The 24513-nt window shown below is 44.3% G+C and overlaps 1 protein-coding gene across 3 annotated transcripts in view; it reads left to right on the plus strand.

The window, feature by feature from the left end:
* The first annotated feature begins 2402 nt into the window (after positions 1-2402).
* Positions 2403-24513, plus strand: part of LOC105091610 (solute carrier family 23 member 1) — a 47865-nt gene continuing 25754 nt past the window's right edge. The window contains exons 1-5 of one of the 3 annotated variants that reach the window (XM_064487337.1): positions 2403-2607; positions 6021-6274; positions 9865-10011; positions 12628-12785; positions 22225-22384. In XM_064487337.1, the coding sequence (XP_064343407.1) occupies positions 6146-6274; positions 9865-10011; positions 12628-12785; positions 22225-22384 (594 nt within the window). In that variant the 5' untranslated portion in view covers positions 2403-2607; positions 6021-6145. The remainder of the gene's footprint in view (positions 2608-6020; positions 6275-9864; positions 10012-12627; positions 12786-22224; positions 22385-24513) is intronic. The other 2 variants (XM_064487336.1, XM_010983154.3) reach the window with 2 other exon arrangements.

The raw sequence follows: 24513 nt of genomic DNA on the forward strand, positions 1-24513 counted from the left end.
AAAATTCTCTCATTGGTTGAGCTAATTACTAGAACTGGATTTCTAGTTTCTAGAACTAGATTACCAGAACCCAAAACACAAAGGTCGTAAATAATCACTTGTGAATGCGTCGGGTGTGTACTGCGGCGGTCAGGCTGGTGTGGGGGCGGGGGTGGGGGTGGGGGTGGGGGGGAGGCGTTGCAGGTGATGCTGTGGGGGAGTCGTGGGGCCCCCCGTGGCTTCCGGGTGAGAGGCCAATGATGAGTGGAGGAACCGGTCTGTGGAAGTGACTTCTGAAGCGCCACAGGCGGAGGAGAAGGAGAGGCCGAGGCCGAGAGAGGCAGGGCCTTTAGAGTGGGGCGGGCAGAGTCAGAGAAGCCCCCTTCTTCCCTGCTGTCCCGGAGGGTCACCCCGGCTTGGCCGGCGCAGCAGCCTGCGAGGCCTGGGGTGACCCGCTCCGGCAGGGCCTTCCTGGAGCCGCGCGCTTGCGGTTCCGACGGACCCGCGTGCAGGCCGGCGCCTGCGCTCTGCCCGCACCTGCCCCGCGCAGCGCCGGGGCTGGGCGCTCCCGCGGCGCCCAAGAACCCGCAGACGGCGTCCCCGCTCCCCGCCCGCAGCAGCCTCCCGGTCCCTTCGCGGGTGAACTCGGGCCCTGGCGCCATTTGTCGAGGATCCCCGTCTCTTTTCAGGGAAGCCCCTCTGTGGCCTCGTTACCCCGAAAGGTAAAGACCTCAGTTCTTGTACGGGAAAGGTAAGTTTATAGTCAGAAGACTATAACTATGTGTTCTGAAAGATTTTTAAAGATTTATTTAGAAAATGAAAAGTACACCTCCAAGAATGGTGGCTGGCTGATCCCAGGGAGGGAAAGTGGCGGGTTTTGTCTCCCCTTTCTCTTATTCCGGCGCTTAGAGGTGGTCTTTTGATTGACTGACCGCTCCTGTTCCTGGAATGCTTAGTCACGTTTGGCCCCTTTTGCGCATGTCCTTATCTGGGGTGTACACAGAAAAGCCCCACAGCGCGGGGGTGCTAAACCACTATGTAAACTATAATACAGTGAACACTGGGTCATGTCCAGGTAAGTCCTTCCTGCTACTGAGCAGTTGTGGCTGTTGGAGCTTATCTGGTTTTTTGCTGGCACTCATTTAGAAGTAAAGTCCCTTTATGCTGGAGGTGGGCATAATGTCATCTTGACCCTCCTCTCTCTCCTCCACCTATCTGCCCGGTGCCCCCACTTATCTAACTGCCTAACAGCCTCACTCCCTGTTCCAATCCCCTGAACTTTGCCCTTCACATCTCCAGACCTAGAGCGGTTCCCTGCCTCTGTCAGGCATCTCCTTGACCCCCACGCGCTGTGGAACAAGACTGGGTTTGAATCTCAGCTCTAGTATTTGTTATGAATCTTGGGCAAATGACTTAATCCATCAACACCCGAATACCTTAATCTTAAAAAAAAATTGAATTTACAGGATTTTTCATCCTGTAAAATAAGGATGTAAATGTTAGTTTATTGTGAACAATAAGTAAGATACTACAAAAAAAATGTAGCCCAGTGAAGAGTTAAGTATTCAGTAAAGGTCAACTTACTCTCATAGGAAAGAGTCTGACCTTGGCTTTTCTGTTACAGCCTAGGTTAGCTCTGTCCCTTCTCTCGTCAAACTTCTCGTGTTTTTCAGGGCTTCCTCTTAGACCAACTCCCATTGACGTTTATGTGTGTTCCACTGTGTGTTTTCCGAAAATTCGGATCCAGTGCCACTCATTCCAGAACATTCCATCATTATGGATAGTGAGTGCTTGCTTGCTTTGGACTTCATAGAGTGGGGTTTATTGAGAGTTTTGCGGATGGTTTTAGTGCCCTGTGCAGAATAAGAGCAAGACTTTGCCTTCCCTGACTTGTCTCTCTGAAAGGTGGGTTACTAGAAGTTTCTGGGTATTAGGGAGACAAGCACCCAAGGATTAGAAGCATTTTTTTTCTCAGCCTCTCACCTGAGGCCTTTGCTCCACCCATAAGCTTTAGCAGCTTCTCCCAGGTCAGCAATAATACCCTTTTCCTCATTATTGACTTTGTTAGTGCATCGCAGGGGCTAGGCTGCATGGGATACTTTTACAATACTTTCATTCCGGCTCAACCAGTCACTAGAAATCAGCTTAAGAAAACTGAAAAGCCTCTGTGTTCAGCTCAGAGCCTCACCCTCCCACCCCGTCATCTCCTGCCCCTGGGAACTTGGCTTCCAGAAAGTGCTGTCCTGCCACATCCCGACAGGCTGTACTCTGATTTGTTTCCTTGGTGCCATGGGGGGTGCGGTCATTAACTTCTCTGTAATTGCCCACACTTATCAAATTATGAAACATTCCGGGCCACTGAATGCACCTTGGTCCCCTGCAGTGAGGAGAGGGGGCTGGAGGGGGAGTCTGTTGTGGATCAGCAGGTGGGGCTTGGAGGCCCCACCCTTCCTGGAGCTGGCCCCAGAGCCTCATGTTTCTCTCTCTTATGTTGGCAGGCATTGAGAAGTTAATCTTCCTCTACTGGAGCAGCTTCTCTTCTTTTCTGTACTCAGAGGAAGCCAAAAGGAAAAGACCCCAGCTGCCATGAACTCTGCCATCACCAGCTGTGAGCACCCTGGCCCCTTGGTGAGTGCTGGTGGCAGAGAGGGACTGAGAAGGGGGAGGAGAGCAAGCAGAAAGGAGGAAAGAGGCCTGGAGGAGGGCCCAGCATGGAGTCCTAATGCCCTGATTTCCTTTTTCGTGCTAAGGATAGTGGCTTACATTCTAGGTAAGGCTTTGGATTCTTAGATGCCATCACCAGAGGCAAAGATTCCTCCCTGAGTGCCAAACTCTGTGAATGAGTTTCAGAGCCAGAGGGAAGAACTGGAAGGTCCTCTTTGCTTTACTCTGTTGAATCTAATGTTTGTTCTCCAGGTTTCTCAGCATTATGATTTCTTTGATCAGAAGCCCTTTCTAAAGCAAAGCAAAGAGAAAGAGAGAGGGAAGCAGATAGAGAGAAAGAGAGAGACAGAGACAGAGAGAACTAATATTTAATGAATAACCAATATGCCCGAGGCATTTTGTGTACTATATTTTCTTCCTTAAAGCCAGTGAGGCATTCTGTTCCCATTTTACAGATGAGGAACCTGAGGCCCAGAGCAGTAACCCATCTGGGGGCCTCTCTAGCTAGTCCTTGAGCTCTGGCCCCACCACCCTCTCCACCCTGTTTTGGCCACCTAAAAATAACAAGGAGGATTGAGTGGAGACCCTCTCCCCACCAGGCCAGAGCTGCAGCCCTAATGAGACCCAGCCATAGTGTCTGTGAGACAGGTGCCCCCCATGAACCTGGGCTGGGCCCTCAGAACTGTGGCCTGGAGCCAGGCTGCCAAGCCCTGCCCACTGCTGGTCAGCCTTCTGATGAAGAGGCCCTGGCTGTCTGCTAGGGAAAATTGTGGAAGGCATCTGAGGGAATTCTCTCTTTTCCTCAGAATTCCTCCTGTTAAAAAACAAAATTAAACGAAGTAAATTTAAAGCTCTAATTGGCTTTATTCAATGATTTATGAATAAGGCAGCATCCCATCTTAGCAGATAGAAAGGAACTTTGAGGAGCTATACAAAATGAAAGAGTTTTATAGGCAGGAGGCAGGACAAGGAGGTTACTCTATTGAAGAGTAGATTGTTTCAGGCGAGGTCATTTTCCTGAAGGCAGGGGTCTGCTGGGCAGATTACCTCACTCCTGCTGACCAGGTAATTCCAGACTCGCTGGTTAAAGGTCACATTCCAGGAGAGACTGAAACTGCTGTTAGATTAGATATTAAGTCTTGGTTTGCTGACATGGGGCCTAGCACAAGTGACTCCATTTTGGGCCTCTTTTTCTTGTTTTTTTAAAACACTTCTGCCATTACCTCATGGAAGCCAAAAAACAAACAAAATCCCAAAACAAACAAACCCAAAATACTTTAGATTTTAAGTTGAAGACTCCATCTTCTGAAGGCTGTGATGTTTTCCACATCTCTGGCTCACCTGAGGCCGACTAGGGAGTGGAGGGATCTGGGCATATATCTGTCTCCTTTTCAGTGGCTTGTCTTTTCATTTTCCTCAAGCCTCAGGGTCAGCACCTAGATTGAGAAGTCACTTTTCTGAGATGTTTTTGGTTTTCATGTACATGTTGTTCTGCTAGAACCTTCTAGGAATATAAACATGGGGAAGACAGTTTCCCCGCCCCAAAAGCTTATAACCTAGCTAAAGGAAAGTGGGGTATACAAAACATATTTCTGATACAAAGGAGAAAATGGTAAATTATATAACAGACAGGATGTGAAGGGAATGCAAGGAGGACAATCATAGGTTTTGGGGAATCAGGACAGGTAAGGGAGGAGGCATTGAGCTCTTTGAAGGCATGTTTAGGGGCAGCAGGGTGGTGGGGATGGAGCAGGGAGCACTGGGTGGGCAAAGGCACTGAAGCAGGATGATTGAGGCCATGTTTGGAGAGATCTGGACAAGCCCATTGGCTAGAGCCAGCTGAATAGCAGTGTTAGGAAACGAAGGGGGCAAGTCGGGGAAGGGGAGGCTGTGTGGGGGATGGATGGAGTCAGAGGGACAAGGGGTTCCTCTTCCCCCCAGGAATCCTCCTTCCCACTGCTGCTCCCGCTGTACCAGAGTCTCCTCCCGCTCTGTTTGTCTGCTCCAGAGAGCTGGCGGACTATCCTTGTAAGCACAGGGAAGCCCCTGCCGGCAACTGCCCTCGACACCAGAAGAACACGGTTCCATTCCCACATTTACAAGGGACCTTGGACAATCTGTCTGAGCCTCAGTTTCCTCATCCGTGAACTAGGTTGTGAGAATCAAATGAGAGGATGCATTGCAAACTGTAAAGTGCTATAAAATGCCACGACTCATCAGAACACCTCTTTTGAGCAAGTCTTTGGTGAAATTACAGCCCATGTGTTGAGTTGATAGTCACCTCCAACCGGAAGGAGAGCTCGTGGCCCCTCTTCTCACACCAGTGCTCACTGCTGGGAATGCTTCACTAAGAATTAATTCTTCCTTCAAAAGGGGGTTCATAGGCTTTCTTGTGCTGCTGTAAGAGTCACATACTTTTCCCAACAAGGGCTTCTAGTGGGATAGAGGCACTCCCTGTATTCAGAAAAGTCTGGGGCCTCTTCCACCTCCATCTGGGAAGCCCTGCTCTACAATATCTCTGAGACGTCTCTTGTTTCTATGTATGTCTTTGATATGCTAGTGACTCATCTCTGACACACAGGAATCTTAGTACACTGCATGCCTGCTTATTTTATTTTTTGCCCCAGCACTTTCCATAAGTGGCGTGAGGTACTTTACAACAAAAGATATATTTTCATCAGGCTCTGTGCTTTTTAGCAGCCATGGCTGACAGGTTTCACAGAGTCACACACCCTTATCAGAAGGAAAGAACCAGCTGTTCTCAAGGAAGACAAGTTTTTCCCTGCTCTAAGTTCTAATTTTTTTTTCATGTGGAGCCTCACGCAAGTTCAGTTTCACAGAAAACTGTTTTAAAGCAGTTGCAGAAGTGGTTTCCATAACCTTCAGATGGTCCAAGTTGATATCCAGACAGAACTTAGGATTCTCAGAGGTCATCAGGCTGAGAACAGTCTGTAAGTCACTGGCTCCTAATAGGAAAAAAAAAAAGGCCCCAAACCAACATTTCCCCCAGTCTGTGTTTCCGTCCCCCTCACCTTTCTGAGAATTCCGAGAGGTCCTGGGAGAAGGTATGAGGTGAGATTGCTGGCAGGACACGCGCAGCTGCACTGCCCTGGCCCTGTGAGCTCATTCACAAGCACACACAGCAGGATGCCACATACACTTTGAGTATTTTTGCAACCAGCCCAGAGTTAGAAGGGGTGACCGAGACTGCGGGAGGGGGAAGTGACGTGCCCATGTCTGCCAAGAAGGGACCGACAGACCACACCTCCCCAAGTTCAGACTGCACGCTCTGCTGTTCTGTGTGTCCTACCCAGCATCAGTCCACTGACCACCATGCAACTAACCTCTCTTCCCTTCTCGCCTCCTCTCTTCCTCAGCCTGTTGTTCTCTGACGCCCTCACTGATTGTCCCACACATTCACTGAAACCTGCCGATAAGTGCTCCAGAGTTCCCTCCGGCAGCGTCCAGGCTATCTGTGGCTCGTCCTCGACCTCCTCATGTTATGGAAATGACAGGCCAGCCAAGAAACAAGCACCACTCAGAGGGTTGGAGTACTCAGACGTATTATGCCGGCGGGCTCAGAGGGGCTTCTGCTCCGAAGCTCCAAGCACCTCCAAGACGTGTGCATGAGGTTTTACAGGGTTAATTACAAGCTTGGGGTATTCGGCCAATAGGCATGGAACAGCTTTAGCAGCATCATTGTTACAAAAGTAGAGGCAGGGAGGCAGCAAACCAACATTTCAAGGCCAGATATGTCTCTTTGAAAATCCAGCTGGCTAGCAAAAAAAACATAAACAGGGAATCAGCAGACCAACACTAATTAACTTAGCTTTACGAGGTAGCCCAGCAGAACTCAGATCAGTAATCTGACACTTGTTACACTTAGATTTGTGAGTTAGCTTGTTAGGCCAGCCCAGCTTTTCCTTCACACTCAGGCAAAACCAACCTTCTTTCACGTGCTGAGCAACATCAGCGCATCCTTCTTTTCCGAAGTTTAAATAGGATCAGCGTGATGTTGTAAAGGAGTTCTAACCAATAATGGTTTATTTTAAAAAGTTAATGAGAAAGATTCTTGATAGTCATTAGTGTATGCACATGTTCATTTATTTATCGTTCAACAGATAGTGCTGTGAGCACTAGCTCTGTGCTAGAGATGGAGTAGAGGAGTTACGGGGATGTTACGGCCTTTTGAATGAGGAAACGTAGTAACATGGCAGTAAGGCACATCTGGGGCCGTGGTGAACATGCACGTGGTTTTGGGGGGCCTAAGGAGAGGAGGCTTGTCTAGTCTGAAGCCAGGGTGGGGTGAAATCAGGAAAGGCCTCCTGGGGCGGGCTGAGGAATGCATGCTTCCAGGCACTGCTCAAGAAATGAACAGAAGCAAAATTCGTATGTTTAGGGGGAGGGTGGAGCTCAGTGGCAGAATGTGTGCCTAAGATGCATGAGGTCCTAGGTTCAATCCCCAGCACTGCCATTAAAAAAATAAATAAATAAATCTAATTACCTTCCCTTAAAAAAAAAAACTCACATTTAAGTTTCAGGAACTAAATGTTAGATGATTAATGAGCAAATGCTGTTTGGAGCCCCAGAAACAATATGACTGTGCAGAGCTGTGCTGTGGCTGGATCCGTCCCCTCACTGTCAGCAAGCCTGCCCATGGCCCTGGGCTCCTCCAGCTGCCCTGGGCTCAGCACGCTGTGTCGTCATCTCCATCCCAGTGATGCGGGCCCCACGTACTGGGAAGACATGAGGATCAGGTTTGCCAGTGCTCTGCGCACATGGAGGAGGAGGACTGGCTTCCTCTGTCTCCACACAGGGACTGCACGTCTACCCCACACACTGCCCCACATCAGCAGCACTGTCCCTGGTCATAGCTTCCGTGGTGGGAATTGGTCAATGTTCTTAAAACAGTACTCCTTAACTGGGGCCGATTTTACCCCCACCCTCCTGGAGACATTTGGCAATGTCTAGAGACGTTTTTGGTTGCCACAACTAAGGGTAGGGGCAGTGCTGTTCTACTGGCATCTAGCAGGTAGAGGCCAGAGGTGCTACTTAACATCCTGCAGTGCACGGGACAGCCCTGCCCCTGCCACACACACACACACACACACACACACAGCGCAAAGGATTATCCCATCCAAAATAGCATTAGTGCTGAGGTTGAGAAACTGTGTCTTACAATATAATGTTCCCGAGGGGCCAGGGCTGTCCTGGAAGTGCTAGGGGACAGCCACCCCGTTCTTAGTCTGGTGGCTTTCCTGCCTCTTTCCATTTCAGAGCAAGTGCTGACTCTTCACCCCTTCCACCTCCTTCTCCTCCTCCAGAGCAAGGCTGCTGGTCCTTGGGGAGAGCTGCCCTGGTACCCAGCGCCCACAGTTCTTTGCGGGGCCAACAAAAATGTTTTAATTTCTTTTGAAATCAGGAGGAAAAAAATTTTTAGACCAAAGAAAATGTTTTACAGTATAATAATATATTTGTCTTCTATCAGTGCAGTCACAAAAAATATTAAACTTTTTAATGAAAGGAGCCTATAGAGTTGAAGTGATTAGTACCCACAGGAGTCATAATGCAGCCTTTGTTTTATTTTAATTAAAAATAATTTTTAATGAGGTACTGAGGATTGAACCTAGAACGTAGCGCTCTACCACTGAACTGTACCACCCTCCTCAGTAATGCAACCTTGATTCAGAAGTTGTTCTTTGAGGCTGTGCTGGAGTAAAGGGTGGTCAGACATGGAGGTGGGTGTTGGATGTGGGTGACTTTAATATCCTTTCCAGAACTTTCTCCATGAGAAGCCCACACTACCCTCAGGGCAGCCCTGGCTGTACCACTGTGCAGACCCCGCCCTCCCTCTGTGGTCTGACCAGGGCCCAGGACCCTGCCTATCGCCTAGAGTTGCTGATCGTCCTGCTGGTGGCCTTGCCCCCTTCTGGCCACACTAAAGACATTGTTTTCACCCTCCTCTCATCCACAGTTGCTCAGATGTCACTTACAAGCACGAGTTTAAAGCCTTTGAAACATGGGATTGGAAGCTCATCATAATTATAACAACTGATACTTATGAGGCAGTAATAGTGTGCCAGGCACCGGACCATGTGCTTCGTGTTTCATTTTTTCCTCAACTTTATTACGTGTAATTGACATAGAACAGTGTGTAAATTTAAAGTGTACAAGCCATTGATCTGATACAGTTATGTATTGCAAAATTATTACCACAACAGGGTTAGTTAACACCTCCATCATGTCTTCATGTCTTATAATTACCATTTCTTTTTTGTAATGGGAACATTCAGGATTTACTCTCTTAGCAACTTTCAAATATCTAATCAATATTATTAGCTATAATCATCATGCTGTACATTAGGTCCTCAGAACTTACTTGTTTTCTGCTATTTGTTTGTATCTTTTGACCAACATCTCCACATTTCTTCATGTTTCAATTTATTTTTCTCAACTGTGAAGTAGATGTTACTGACATTTCTGTTATATAGATCAGAAAACAGGCTAAAAAATATTAGTAAGTTGGCAAGTTTGGTAAGCTACACAGTCCATAAGTTGGAGGAGAAAGTTTATGTTTCAAAGTCACTTTGAGGCAAACTGGTAGGAATACAACTTGGCTGTTGACCCTGGAGCATTCTGTATGCCCTGCACTTACTTACATTTGTCTTACATCCATTCATTCATCCATTTATTCAGTATAAGCTGAGTACAGGGGCTGTTCTAGAAGCTGGGATAACAAAGAAGAGTAAGGCACAGTGAATGGATTCTTAGGAAGTCACACTCCAGCAGACAAGATGGATAAGGAAAGAGTCCATTATAATAAACATGCTGTGATGAGGGTTTTGGCACAGGGCTGGCCTGTGGGAGCACATACAAAGGCAGCTACACCATTCTGGGGCCAGATTCCCCATTTACCTGCCCATTTTCTGACTTTGGAGTTGGCCCCCTGCCCCCTACAAAATTTCTTCTCTGCCAGGGCTTCTGGCAAGGCTCTCACTCCTCTTGCATGGCCCCAGACTTTACACAGAGGCCTGGCTGCAGATGTTAGTGTAGAAAATCTCTGGTCTTTTGAGTCTGGACCTAGAAATCCCAAGCTGGCCATCAGTTATCCCTGTCCCATGGCCTCTTGCCTCTGGAAAGCTGCCCATCTGTCCGGCTGAAATCAGAAAGTCTGCTTAATTCCTCTTGAAATGCTCAAATGTGTTCTTTTCTTGTTTCCAGCAGACGGTTGATGGTGTGCTCAGCTCCCATGAAGGTGGCCAAGGAAGGGAGAAGGGTGGCCAGCCCAGGAGTCCCAGCAGCAGCCCCCTGGCTTACGGCGTCCTGGATATCCCACCATGGTATCTCTGCATCTTCTTGGGGGTCCAGGTAATGCCACCCAGTAAGCACTCGGCCCAAGGAGGCTCTGTCTTAAAAGCCACATCAGCACACATCCAGGTCAAACTAGTCAAGATCCACAACTGCAGGTGCTGGTATTCTTGTCTTGTACGTTGTTGATTTCCAGGGGAACTCAAAGCCTCTCCAGTCTCTTTCTTTCTAGGAGTTTGGGGGTGTGGTGGGGAACTAGAGAGGATTCTCCCTCCTGCTAAGCTGGTAGCTCACATCAAGGACACCAACTGGGCCCCTGGGTCTTTTTCAAGATACCAATTGTAATTTATTTGTTTGGCAACAACTAAAGATAACTGGTACTTGGGGAATTTGGGGAAACAAGCACTCTCAAACACTTTTTTTGGAATGTTTGGTACAACTTTTCTGGAAGACAATTTGGTAATTCCTATCAACATGTAAAACACATACATTGTCTAACCCAGTCCCTAATGCTTAAGGATTTCTTTGTAGATGTGCTGGCAAGACTTGTAAAGATAAGTGTAAAGATGTTCTTCTAACATTATTGGTAATAGTAAAATCAAACCACACAACAAACAAACAAAACCGCAGAAACAAGCAAAGTATCCATCCTGGAGAACTAGTTAAATAAACTGTGCGCTGTTAAGAAGAGATTTTTACCTTGCAGTTAAAAAATGACCACCAATATTTATTAAATGAAAAAAGCAAAGCAAATAACTGTATACTGTGTTCTTTTTTATGTTAAAAACAAAAGAGAGATATAACAATAGAAATAAGTATATGTAGTAATTTTGTATGTTTTGAAGGATTCACAAGAAACTAATAAAGGTAGTTAGCCTGAGGAAGAGGAACTAGGAAAGGGAGGGCAGCTTTCAGCTTTCACTTTTTTTTGTAAAATTTTGTAGCATGAATTTTCTAATCTCATAGATACGTTTCTTTCAATTTTACAAATTGCTCAGTGTGGGATATCAGGATACACGTTTTGTTTGTTTGCTTCTTTGTGCTTTCCTACAAAATAAGAAGAACAAATGTCATACTATTTAGAAAATATTATTAAGAGCCAATAAAATGGATAATGTGGATATTTTATCATGAAAGGATGTTGAATTTTGTCAAATGCTTTTTTTGCATCTGTTCTGATATCGTATGATTTATATCTTTCATTTTATTAATGTGGTGTTCATATTTATTGGTTTGTGGATGTTGAACAATTTTTGCATCTCAGGGATAAATCCCACTTGGTGTATGACCATCTTAATGTACTGCTGAATTCAGTTTGCTAGTGTTTTTTGAGAATTTTTCCATCTATATCCCTCAGGGATGTTGGCCTGTAGTGTCCTTATCTGGCTTTGGTATCAGGGTTATGCTGGCCTTGTAAAATGAGTTTAGGAGTTTTCCCTCCCCTTCAGTTTTTTTGGAAGAGTTTGAAATGTCTTGGTGTTAATTCCTCTTTAGGTATTTGGTAGAATTCACCAGTGAAAACTTCTGGTCCTGAGATTTTCTTTGCTGGGAGGTTTTTGATTACTATTTCAATCTCCTCATTAGTTATTGTTCTGTTTAGATTTTCTATTTCTTCATGACTCAGCCTTAATAAATTGTGTGTTTCTAGGAATTTATTCATTCCTTCTTGGTTATCCAATTTGTTGGTATGTAATTATTCATACTAGGGTCTTAATGGTACTTTTTATTTCTGCTGTATCATTTTTTATTTTATTTGTTTTAATCCTCTTTTTTTCTTAGTGTAGTGAAGGGTTAGCTTATGTTAACAAAAAATAGCTGTTAGTTTTGTTCATCTTTTCTGTAGTTTTTTTTCTGGCCTCTATTTCATTTATTTCTGCTCTGATCTTTGTTATTTTCTTCTGCTAACTTTGGGCTTAGTTTATTCCTCCTTTTTTAGTTCCTTGAGGAGTAAAGTTAGGTTGTTTATTTGAGATCTTTCTTAATGTAGACATTATTGCTATAAACTTTCCTCTTAAAACTGCTTTTGCTGAATCCCATTAGTTCTGGTATGTAGTGTTTCCATTTTCATTTGTCTTAAGATATTTTTTTATTTCCCTTTTGATTTGTTCTTTGACTCATTGGTTGTTGAGGAGTGTATGGCTTGATTTCCACAAATTGTGAATTTTCCAGTTTTCCTCCTGTTGTTGATTTCTAGTTTTATACTATTGCAGACAGAATAGCTTCTTGGTATAACTTCAGTCTTCTTGAATTTGCTAAGGCTGTTTTGCGACTTAAAGTATAGTCTGTCTTGGAGAATATGCTCTGACCTTTCTGGTCAGTGATCTTACTCTCACCTTATGCTTCATTTTAATGCTTAGCCTCTTTCCTTGTTCTTGTTCTTAAGGCCCACTCCTCAGTTCCTGTTATGCCCTCCTGTTCTGTGTCCTTGCCTTTTTCTTACCTAGAACATCAGTTCCTGGCACTAGGGTTGTGCCCTGGAACCCCAGACCTTCTGGCTGGGTCCCTGCTTCTTGCTGCCCAGCCTTCCTTGTTCCCACTGCTTGCCTGTCACCCATAGCCAGGCTCCTCTGAGACCAGAGCTGGAGCTCTTGCCTCTGGCAGTGGGAATAGGAATGAAGGTGGAGCAGGCAGGCCCAGCTTCTACATGCCTGTATACTCTCTCTGCTCTGCCCACAGCACTTCCTCACGGCCCTGGGGGGGCTTGTGGCAGTGCCACTCATCCTGGCCAAGGACCTGTGTTTGCAGCACGACCCCCTGACCCAGAGCTACCTCATCAGCACCATGTTCTTCGTCTCTGGTATCTGCACTCTCCTGCAAGTATTTTTAGGAGTCAGGTAGGTAAAACTCCTCCCCATGTATTCTGACTTCTACCTGCCAGGATATCAGCAAGGTTTGCCTGGTTTGCAGCCAGAGAAGAGTTAGGAAGCTGTGACATGACAAAGGGAGGATAGGACTAGAAGTCAGAGCCTGGATTCAAGTCATAGCTCCTAAACTTACTGTCCACATTAGCCAGTATTCTTGGTTAAAGTAACACAAATAGCTGCAGACAGTTGTGCCTGAAACCTTTTAGTTTTGCAAATTTTACAAGGCATATGATTAGTGAGCACGTTGTGGGGACTCCTCCATGGACTTTAGAAGGAGCCGTGCAAGTGAGGGACCTTTCACTGTAAATTTGCTTTTGGCCTAATCTGTGTCAAGTCTGTGCTCAGCCCTGGAGTTGCAGAGGAAAGTGGAAAGCATTTCCTGCAGTGTGCTTCTGCCTAACCTGTTCTAAGAGAAAATAACTTGACAGGAAAAATTAATATCCATTTATTCTTTTTTTCTTCCAGTTTTATTGATGTAATTGACACATAGCACTGTATAAGTTTAAGGTACACAACATAATGATTTGACTTACATACATCGTGAAATGATTAGCATAATAAATTTAGTGAACATCCATCATCTCATACAGATACAAAATTAAAGGAACAAAACCCAAATTTTTTTCTTCGTTATGGGAACTCTTAGGATTTACCGTTTATCATTTATTTGTTCTTTATCAGTTATCTGAATCAAACCACACAGGTGTAGACTGATACAAGGAGGCCAGTTATTTCCAGGACAAGTTGTCTGTAGACAGCATCCAGAGAATATTCATCCCTAATATGGTCTTTTTGCCCAAATCAAATCAAATCAAAGACTCTTTTCAAAGTGCTTCCTCTGCAAGTCATTTCCAGGAGATGTGCCAGTGCTTAAGTTCTCCCATTTTCTATCCAGGAGGGGACACTAGTGCCTACATCTTTGTCAGGTTATTTCCCTTGTCACTCTTCCTTCTTCTGTCACCATCTCCATGAGCCAAGATTTCTCCCAAATCCCCCACCAGGAACTCAAAGAAATGCAGAGTTTGGTCTGTTCTGTCTCTTAGGCCCTTGAAATCCAAGACCCCTCCTACCTGTCCAGGATTGGCCCCTGAGTGTCAGATGCTGCTGTAGCATCAGAGAGGCTTTGCAGCCACCTGCCTGGATACCCCGGAGCCCCCATCCCTGCCCTGCCCTATGGAGAGTGACAAACGCAAGGCTATTCTGGATGGGAAGCCCCTCCCCTTAAGTCTGAGGTGGTGTTCCCTATAATTATGGAAAAACATTGAGCTTGGAAACTGGGGACCTGAATTCTAATGCTGGCTTCTGTGCTGTGGGAAACTGGACGTTCATTCACCCTCTCTAAGGCTCAGTGTTCTCATATGTAAAATGAAGGAGTTGAAATATGTAATATCTTTAAGTCCCTTACATCTGAAGTACAGTATTTCAACTGGAATCTCGGTAGTGAGCATGCCTGCGGGCCTAGCCTTCTGGTAAGCGCTGTGAGACACACAACTAATTGGGACTTACAGTCAAAGAGTCTACAAAGAATGAGGGAACTAAAATTAAGGCATAAAATCATGTCCTTAGACAAAGGGGGGGGACAGGAACACCCTTGAGTTTGGTTCACCCATGGAAATGGACTTCCTGGGAGCCCAGAGGCTAATGAGAAACTACCTAAGACATTATGGACTATAAGACCTGGCTGATGGCTCATGAATCAAAGGTCAGGTAGATTCTCTTGCTGGCATCTGCTAACCAATGTTTAATGATGTGTTTTTCTAGATTACAAACAGAAATACTCATGCTGCAATAAGATTTCAGAAGATCTTAATGAGTAAAACCATGATTAAAAGGGATTGATAAGAGGCAATGATGACTTTCCTGATGAGAGCGAAAGAGCTCGGTGCCCGCTGTGGGGCATGTGGCTGCAGCCCTTGGCCACAGGGATGGCTGCTTCCCTGGTGTGACTTTAGGGGTCTTGGGTGTGTCCCCCAAGGGCCTTCCTCACTTAATTGCTCAGTTCCGAACCTTATGTAAGGGCATATGTCACCGTTCATTTCAAGAGAAAGTGTCACTTTTAAAGGTGATCACTAGGGGAAATCAAGTAGTGACTATGTGTAATTCTGGATCTTCACTCCATCTCTGGAATTAGTCATAATTTTTACCTGGAAATTTCTTTTTCTGAAGTGGTTCCGGGTGATATGTTTCCCTTTTTATTTCCTTGGAAATGTCTCAGGTGTGGGGCAAGTAGCTCTGCCACAAAGTGCATTCAGATGCCTTATGCTGGCTTATATGTAGTCTTGCCCGAATCAACCCTGACTTTGGTCCTTTTCTTCCATGAATTCCCACAGCTGAGCCCTGATCTGCGCTAATCTGATCTGGTTCTGCAGAAAATCCATGCCCACTGCCAGAGGTCAGCAGCTACCTTGCCCGTGCCCCACTGAAAACTCGGTCCCCGGATGTGCCATTGGAGCTCTGACTGGAGTAGTAACGGTGGTGCCTTTGGAGGTAGAAGTGTGACCTGGTAATCAGTTGTGTCAGAGGAGAGAGGGGGGGGTTGCTGTGTCCCAAAGAAGGGACTGGTGTTACTGCCTCCTCTGGGTGTAAGCTACCTACAGGGAAGGCACGTGATGTGCTTTGCTATAGTCCAGCAGGCTCTTACCTGCTTGGGGTAGGAAGCTCAGTAAATAGACGAACACTAATGCTCTTTGTCCGATAGTGAACTAGTTGGGGCTTTTAAGGTTCCCGGGGTTTCACAACACAGCAACCCTTTTAAGTTCAAGAAGAATTCATCAGTCCCTTTCAATACTCCTGAAAACTCTGCTTCCCATTCTGAACTGTTTCATAGAAACGTCCCTGTGACATCGTGCTTTGCTAATGATTGGATTGACTCCAAAAAAGAACATCAAAATGATGACACAGGTGAAGATGGATTCCAGCAGCTTAGGCTCCAGATGCACCTGTCCTCAGCTGTTGACCTCTTCCCTGCTGGCCCACAAGCCCCTCCAACTGCCCATGTCCCAACCCCAGACCTCTTCGGGGGGCTCATCCCCTCCAGGTTCCTGGGTGCCCAGGCTGTATCTCCTTACCTAGTGGGGACTTAATGCTCCTTTCTCCTTTCTACATCTGACAATTTTTTGCACTAATTTTTTCTCGGAGTCCTCATGTTTCTGTGAAGAGGAAATTTTTAAAAATTTTACCAAAACATTGAGAAATTAGATAATGTATATAAAGTGCTTAGTTTAGTGCCTTGTACATAAAATTTATTTTTCACACCAAGTAAGAGATATTACCATGTACATAATTTTGGACCCTCCTTCCCTTTTTGAATAATTGAAAAAAGTTTAATTGTGGTAAAAACACTCCTCCCATTCTTTTTAAACATTCACAATGCACTGTATCTTTTCATTTCAATAAACACATTTCCGCAATAGCACTTTTAGAGAAAGATCACTTAGTATTCAGTATTCTAGAATATATTACATGTTCTAGTTTATTTAACCATTTCCTATTAAAGGACATTTAAGTTGTTTTGAGTTTTTCACTATTGTAATAGTGACCAATATAATTCATAATTATGAGAGAGAGAAATTTTATGTGTACCAATAATCAGTTTTCTAGTTAAAGACAAAAAAAAGACTGGAAGAAATGTTAAAGGTATTTCTGGTTGTTAAACATTATATATGAAAGGTATATACTGTATATGTGCTGATAAAGTTTATCTAGTTAAAGATAAAAAAAGAACAAAATGTAATTTGGGGATTTTTTACTTCTAGGTTGTAGAATAATGGTTGTTTAAATTTATTCTTTATATTTTTATTTGCCATTGGTTTTTCTTCAAAGTCCATATATTTCTTTATAATTGGGAAAAGTAAAAACCATTTAAAACTTTTTTTTTTAAAGAAAAGTATCAGGTCATGTTTTGTGAGCCTTTGATCTTTGCCTGAGAGCGAAAGTCCAGTAGGCTGCCCCTTACCGTCTTAGAAAGGAAGCTGGGAGCTGTGGATCAAGGCTCCAGCCTGGAGACAACTTCCTAGATTCTGCAACCTTTGTCTCTTCACCTGCCTGCTTTTATCTTGGGTTTCCCCAATCCGGTTCTCTGTGGTGGTCAGCATTAAGTGTGCTTATCTTTGGGGCCCATCAGAAGGGAGGACTGGAGCAATGGGGGCTGCTGTCAAAGGCACTCTCAAGGCTGTGGGTAGTGATGGGTTTAAAGAAGACAGACAAGCAGGCTTCCCCTACCAGCCAGAGAGCTCCACCCTCCTCTCTCTTCTAGGCAGAGGCAAACACTCTCATCTCTCCCAGCTGATTATTTAGGTATTTTCCACCAAGTCTCTAATTCGTATGTTTCTGTTTTAGGCACTGTTGACTGAAGCGCCAAAATGGGTGATTATGATTTCATTTTCTCTCACAGCCCCTCACTCCCACCACATACAAGCGTATTTTCCACCTCCCCATTCTCCCCCCCTCCCAGCACAGATCAGCACTGAGTGTTTATGTTACAGTGACTGATGCCATTCTGAACTGAATCACAAAGCTCTTTTCCTGCCCAACTTTTTATTTTCCCTGGAATTAATATTTTTCTTGTTTTTAATGTATGCAAATTTCTATCTGTTTTTAATTCGGTTCTAAACTCCCTGCCTGTTGCCTAAATCTCTACTTAATAATTTTGTCACATCAGGTAGCCTGTCAGCTTCATCCTCTCCATGAACTGCCTCCTGAGGCTCTGTGACCTGCTGCTGTCCGAACAGTTGCTACCTGGTACACAATACATGTATCATCCTGAGATGCCTCTTTACCCTTACCCTGGCTGTTCCCTTCGCATCAGTTTTCAAGTCTAGATCTCTTGTTCCCATGTCTTCCTCTTTTTTTGGTGGAACACAGTTATCCCGTAACTTCCTGAGAGAGTGCTTGGGAGGTGAGACTTTGCATATGTGAAAATATCGTGATTCTGCTCTCACACTTGATTGACAGCCTGGCTGGGTGTAGAATTTTAGGTGGGAAATAATTTTCTTTCAGAATTTTGAAAGCATCGTTCCATTGCCTTCTAGTTTCCTGTGTGGCTTTAAGAAGCCTAAAGCGTTGTGTAACCTTCCTGCTTCTGCTGCAGGATATTGTACAGGCCCAAGTTGTGCTGAGTTTTCTGTCTGTTTATCATGTAACTGGGGGAGATCTATTTAGTCATAGTGTCTAACATACAAGATCCGCTGTGATCATCATACTGCTGAATCCAATAGACAGCTGTTCAATTAGGCTTGACTTTTGACCTTCCATGTTGGTCTTTGCATTGTCCAGTTTTTGCAAGAATCCTGCCCAGTCACTGTAGCCAGAATCCCCACCCTCACTCTCCACCGTAGAGAGGTGTTCCTCATTCTCCACCATGTCTGATCACCTTGGCCTGCCTTCAGCAAGAATCCTCTCCTTACCTTTGATATTTCTGCTTAGTAATTTTCCATCCATTGAACCTTGCCCTGCTCCTTGGCTATAAATTCCTACTTTTCCTTGTACTGGGAGTTGAACATGATCTCTCTCCCCTATTACAAAACCCCATTGTAGCGTAGCCCCCCTTGAATAAAATCTGCCTTAATGTCTTTAACAGCGTTATGAATAATATTTTATCAAGAGTACATGAGAGCTCAGAGAGAAGGGTTGAAGCTTGACTTCCCAATACTTACAAAACATTAGGTGTTTCTGTTTTATGGGCCAAAATGGGACTACCAAGAAAGGAGAAAGATTTCCCACCTAATCATTAGCATACACTCTTCAAGTAGTTTTTTCTTACCCCATGTCAGTTATCAGTTGTTCTTACAACAAACATACTGTTGCAGTTCGGCCCCATGACTCAGACTTTCTGATCAGGGCTCTCCACTTCCCAGATGAACCCTGCCACTGGCACCTCCCTGCAGTATGAGTTTCCTTAGACACAGACAATGCAGTATTGTCTGTCCACCCTGAAGTCTCTTGAGATACTGATACGAAAGTGCTGTGTAGCTTTAAAACACTATCAAAACTTAGATGTTGACCTTACCCCCTGACAGACACATTTCTGTGGCTTTGCCAACCTAAACTACCAGTCCTGTCAAACATTGAAGAGATATTCCTGAGACTGCAGATTTTGACATTTTACATGCAAGTCATTGTTGTGAAAGAAGATGGTGGGGTGTTTTCTCTTCTTTAGACTCGAGCATACAGATGAGATGGTGAAGGATTATGGGAAGAGGAGGATGGACAGGGAAACAAATCTTAGGGAACAACCTGCAAGAAATGGAAATGCCAAACAGAAGTTAAAAAAAACAAAAACAAGCAGCCCATACTGTAACATCTGTTATTTGAGGAAACATTAAGAAAATGTTTTGATGTGTACTACCTTTTCCAGAAGTTTCCCCACACATCTCAGAGGGAATAATAATGACAGTTAATCTATTTGTTGGGCTTGTGTCTGCCCCAGGCATTGTGCTAATTATTTACACATATTTTATTCACAGCTACTCCTTGGGGAGAGCACTATTATTTTTATTTTTATCAAAGAGGACACTGAGGTGAGCAGAAGTTGGGTAAATACCCAGGTCACACAACTGATAAGGTAGAGCCAGGTTCAAACCCACCTTTGGTCCACACTGTACTCTTAACTCATGTCATAGGGCAGTGCTGATAAGTGAGGAAACCCAAGCACTCATCGTGGTTAACATTATGATCTTGGACTCCAAACCTCCTTTCTATAAAATGACAGGGCCACGCTGGACATGCTTCAAATGGCTCTTTGCGTTTTAAAAATCAACAGTCTCTGGTTTACAAGAGAGACATTTAAGTCAGAAGGCGCATATATAATAATGGTGAATCATACTCACGGGAAATTTTTAAAAATAGGAATTTCCATCACACTAGCAGATGAAATTAATTGTGAAATTAAAAAGAGCACTGAGATACACATTAAGGTCACCATAAAAGGTAAAAGATACATACAACAATGAAAACCGAATACTATTACGGAATGCATGTGTCCCAAACATGTGCCAGGAAAGTACATAAAAGCAGAAATGCAAGAAATATGTGTAGATCTCTCTTTCTCAAAAGGGTACCAATAAGAAGTTATGAGAAAGAAACAGGAATGTTAACTAACAAAACGAGGTGGGGAGGGGGAGAAGAATGGACGGAAAATGGGATTGGAAGGTCTGAGTATAGAATGATAAGGAAAGAAATTATTGATACATTATGTGAGTTTAGAGGTAGGACACAGGAATACACTCTAGTAAATAAGTGGGAAAAATTCATCTTGCCCTTGAGCATAAAACATTTAGCAATTACAAAAAGTAGAAAGTTCATATATCACCTTATCCCAACTGCATGTAATCTTGAAAGAAAATAACATGAACAGAGTTAGAAAAGGGCTGAACTATTTGAAAATTTTGAAATGGTCCCTTAAGCATTATTTCTAAGTTGGGGATGAATTCCAGCATACAATAACAGAAAACACTTTTCAACAAAAATAAAGCTCACTATCGTAAGAACTGTTATAAATACATTTTGACAGTGTCCAAATTCTGTGTAATGAGTAGACAGTTTATAGACAAAGAAAAACAGACATAAAATCACACAAATCACAAAGTGCACATCTTTTATGACTTAATGAAATGCAAATTAATGCGTGTTAGGGTTTCATTATATGCATATTAAACTAAAAAATAAAATAAAATTATAAAACCCAACGTTTGTAGGTAGGTTTTTTGCAGCAGTGCTGGAGGGATGGGAAAGAAAAATAATAATCCCTGCCCCCACAGAACCCAGTAATACTGAAAGGGCTGAGACAACGGCATAGAGTGGTGGAGTGTTTGTAAGCATAATCATAAGGTGGTTGAGAATCCCTGAGAGTAAATCACTGTAAATGATGGGTTTGTTAGTACCAGGGCTAACAGAGAAGTGTGTAACTAGAATGTGAGTGGGAGTTTTGTCTCACTCACCATGGTGTCCCCAGTACCTGGCAACAAGTGCCTCCCACATAGCATGTCCTCAGTAAATACTTACTGAATGAATAAAACATGCATATGGAATTACAGCAAAAAATGAAAACACAAGTCTTGTATTATGTAGTCTCTGTACATATGATATGCAAAGATTTCTATGTTCATTTTAAAAGCTCAAAGAGATTTTGCAATGACATAAGTACAGCATGTTTCCCTTCTGTGTCAGGATACTTAGATTCATAATTTTTAGTTAAAAATATGATTCATACATACCCATTCCGCCACCCATGTGTTCCTGCTCTAGGTGTGCCATATATTCCAGTCTATTTTGGAGACTCATGGGTCTAGATCTTTGAATCTAGATCAGTTGTTCTCAGTCTTGGCTGACATTAGAAGCTCCTGGAGCTTTAAGCTCCACCCACCCCATGCCTGGGTGCACCTCCTCAACAAGCCGACTAACTCATCTGAGGGTGATGCCCAGACATCACTGATTCCTATGTTCCAGCCAGGACAAAGGCCACTTAGGCAGCAAAACTCTTTCATATACTTTATATCTTTATTAAATTAAATGTGTTCTGTCATTCTTAAGAATAGCCCTTTAAGTCTTCATGGAATCCTGTGTTCAAAAATACCCTTCTAAAAAGAAAAAATCCTTCTAGTATTGTTAAGAAAAAGTACCTGAATTGGGTGTGCTATCGTGACAAATGCAAGCAAGAGGCCGAGGTCCCCCTGTTCCATCCCCCCAGCCCCAAATTCTAAAGTCCAGAGCGAGTAGACCAGGTTAGCCTGGATAGCTGCTAGTAAGAGAAGACTGTTGGAGGTCCACTCTTCAGGCTGTGTTCACCTTGAAGGGAGACAAGTGCAGTGGGGGCAGGTACAACTGAAAGTTCTCACAGAGGCCAGAGTGAGACCCTCGCCAGGAGTGAGAAGGGCCTGGATGGGGGACACACCCTGATAATTGACCTCAAACCTGTTTAGTTCATGTGATAATAAGGAGCCTGAAGGCAGAAGTCTGGGATTGCTGTTAATTTTGCAACCAGATTTCAGGCTGTGCATCTCTTGTCAGTGAAGAAACTCCACATGTGTGAGCTGTGCTTCAATCCTGGGGTCTGGGGAAGACTCTGGGACGAGGGTAGACAGTGACGCCCACTCAGTGTGCTCCCTGTGCTCTGTGCTGCCCCCGGATCGCTTCCCACCATCTGACTCCCTCCTCCTGGGCTTGCAGCTCCAAGACTGGGGTTAAGTCTGCTCGTCTTTCCCTCCCACGTCTCCTGCCTGTTCGAAGAGTGGCAGGGTTCATGGGTCTAACTTGGGGCTTGGCGAGAGTTCCCTGTAAAGTGAGAACAGCAGGGGCCATGTGTTGCCTTGAAACCAAGGTAGGATTTGGGATTAAAAGGTCCCCATTCTGGCCAGTGACAGACCAGTGCTAAAGGAGCTTATGGGTAACTGCTTCCTTTCCCCTTCTCCAGGCTTCCCATTCTCCAGGGAGGGACATTTGCTTTTGTGGCACCTTCCGTGGCTATGCTGTCCCTTCCCACTTGGAAGTGCCCCACATGGACACTCAATGCCAGCCTGGTGAACACCAGCTCTCCTGAATTCACTGAGGAATGGCAGAAGAGGATCCGAGAGGTAACGGGGCAAGAGGGTGGGGGAGAGGGATGGAGTGATCCTCAACAGGGGCTCCTGAGTTGATTCATTTGTTCAGCATTTATTACTCAGTTAACTGCCAGGCAAGATTCTAGGCTTTAAGATACTGCTGTATAAGACAGACAAGGACTCTGCCCCATGGAACTAACATTAGTGTATGTAAATGGTGGGGAAGGGTGGGAGGGAGAGAGAAATACTCTGATAAGTAAACAGAAAAGGAAAATTTCAGGGAATTATAAGTGCAATGAAGAAAATAAAACAGGATAATGAGCATACAGGGATTGGGGCTGCCAGAGTGGAATGGATGGAGAGTGAAAATAGGTTTACTTGGAAACAGTCACATCTTTCAAAGAGGAAGAGCTCAGGCATTTCTCCAGTCAGTCCTGAGAGGCAGAGAGGGCTGGGGTATTACTCCTGTGTTGCATTAAGTCATCAAACATCATTAGTTGAATACTTGCCAGATGCCAAGTGATGTGCTAAGTGCTGGGATTGGCAAGAGAAGAGAGACACATCACAGTGATGATGATGATAATGATGGTGGTGGTGGCAGCAGTAGATCATAGCTACTGAGTACTGAAGAGTTTTTGAGACATTCTTCTAAGTTTTTCATTGATGCACAAGTGCCATATCGACAGATACCCAGAGTAGGCTCAGATTAATGGAAAACCAATGGGTGGGAGCAGGCCTGACTCAGTACCATTTTGTTAGTGGGTACTGTCCGCTTAGTCTGCCCCCCCCCCTTATTTTTTAATTGAAGTATAGTCAGTTTACAATGTTGTGTCAATTTCTGGTGTACAGCATAATGTTGCAGTCATATATATACATACAGATACTCGTTTTCATATTCTTTTTCATTATAGGTCACTACAAGATATTGAATACAGTTGCCTGTTCTATGCAGTATAAACTTTTTGTTTATTTATTTTATATATAGTAGTTAGTATCTGCAAATCTCGAACTCCCAATTTATCCTTTCCCACCCCCTTTCCCCACTGGTAACCGTAAGTTTGTTTTCTGTGTCTGTGCACCTGTTTCTGTTTTGTAAGCGAGTTCATTTGTGTCTTTTTTTCTTTCCATATAAGTGATATCATATGTGGATATGATATCAGAAGTGATATCATATTTTTCTGGCTTTCTGGCTTACTTCACTTAGAATGACCATCTCTAGGTCCATCCATGTTGCAGCAAATGGCATTATTTTATTCTTTGTATGGCTGAGTAGTATTCCATTGTATATATATACCACAACTTCTTTATCCAGTCATCTATGGATGGACATTTAGCTTTTGTTTCCACGTCTTGGCTGTTGTGAATAGAGTCTGCCCACTTTGTACAGTTGTGCCTTTTTGCTTATCTGTCATGAAATTCAGTTGTATCATTAGGGGAAAGAAACTAGTGGTCTTGGAGCAGCCTCTGAAATTTGGCCATGCTCCAGGTTGGCTTATCTCAGCGACAGATAAGGAAGCCAGCACACAGCATTCTTGGCAGACAGCTCTGCCACACCCTCAGGGACAGTAATAGACTTGATAGTTTCTAAACCCCAACATCCCCACTCAGCATAAGGGGTGGGGGGTCAAGGATCGCCCATGGTTGGGGTACATATGAGAGAGTGAAGGTCACTTGAGATCTCTAAGAAGCCTAACCATCTGCCTCCCAGCTTGACCTTAAAGATGTAGGCTTGGAGCTAGGCTAAGGACCACTTCCTCTGGAGCAGGGCAGAGTTGCATAACACCGTATGATGATGGGGTTCCAGTACAAGGCAGTACTCCGGCATGAATATAGCCCTCACTTACTGACTTCAGAATTGCCTCCCCCAAGCTCACTAGAACTAGACCAAGGAAATTCCTGAGTCAGGGCTGTGGACCCAGTCCACATTCAGCATCCTCACAGCCTCGCGGCTACAGTAAGTGTCACATCCTCAGTATGTGAATGATAAAGGAAGAGGAAGGAAAAGGAGACATGGCAACAAGATTCCTATTCTTACCCATATTTGAGCAATGAGAAGGAATAGAAATGACAAAACATTCCATTGGGGTGGGGTGGGGGCAGAGGGACAATGGTGTAAGTCCTGATCTGATTCCAAATGCCTGAGAACCAGGAGTGCTGACAGC

The sequence above is a fragment of the Camelus dromedarius genome, chromosome 7 (assembly GCF_036321535.1).
Source record: "Camelus dromedarius isolate mCamDro1 chromosome 7, mCamDro1.pat, whole genome shotgun sequence".
Taxonomy (NCBI): domain Eukaryota; kingdom Metazoa; phylum Chordata; class Mammalia; order Artiodactyla; family Camelidae; genus Camelus; species Camelus dromedarius.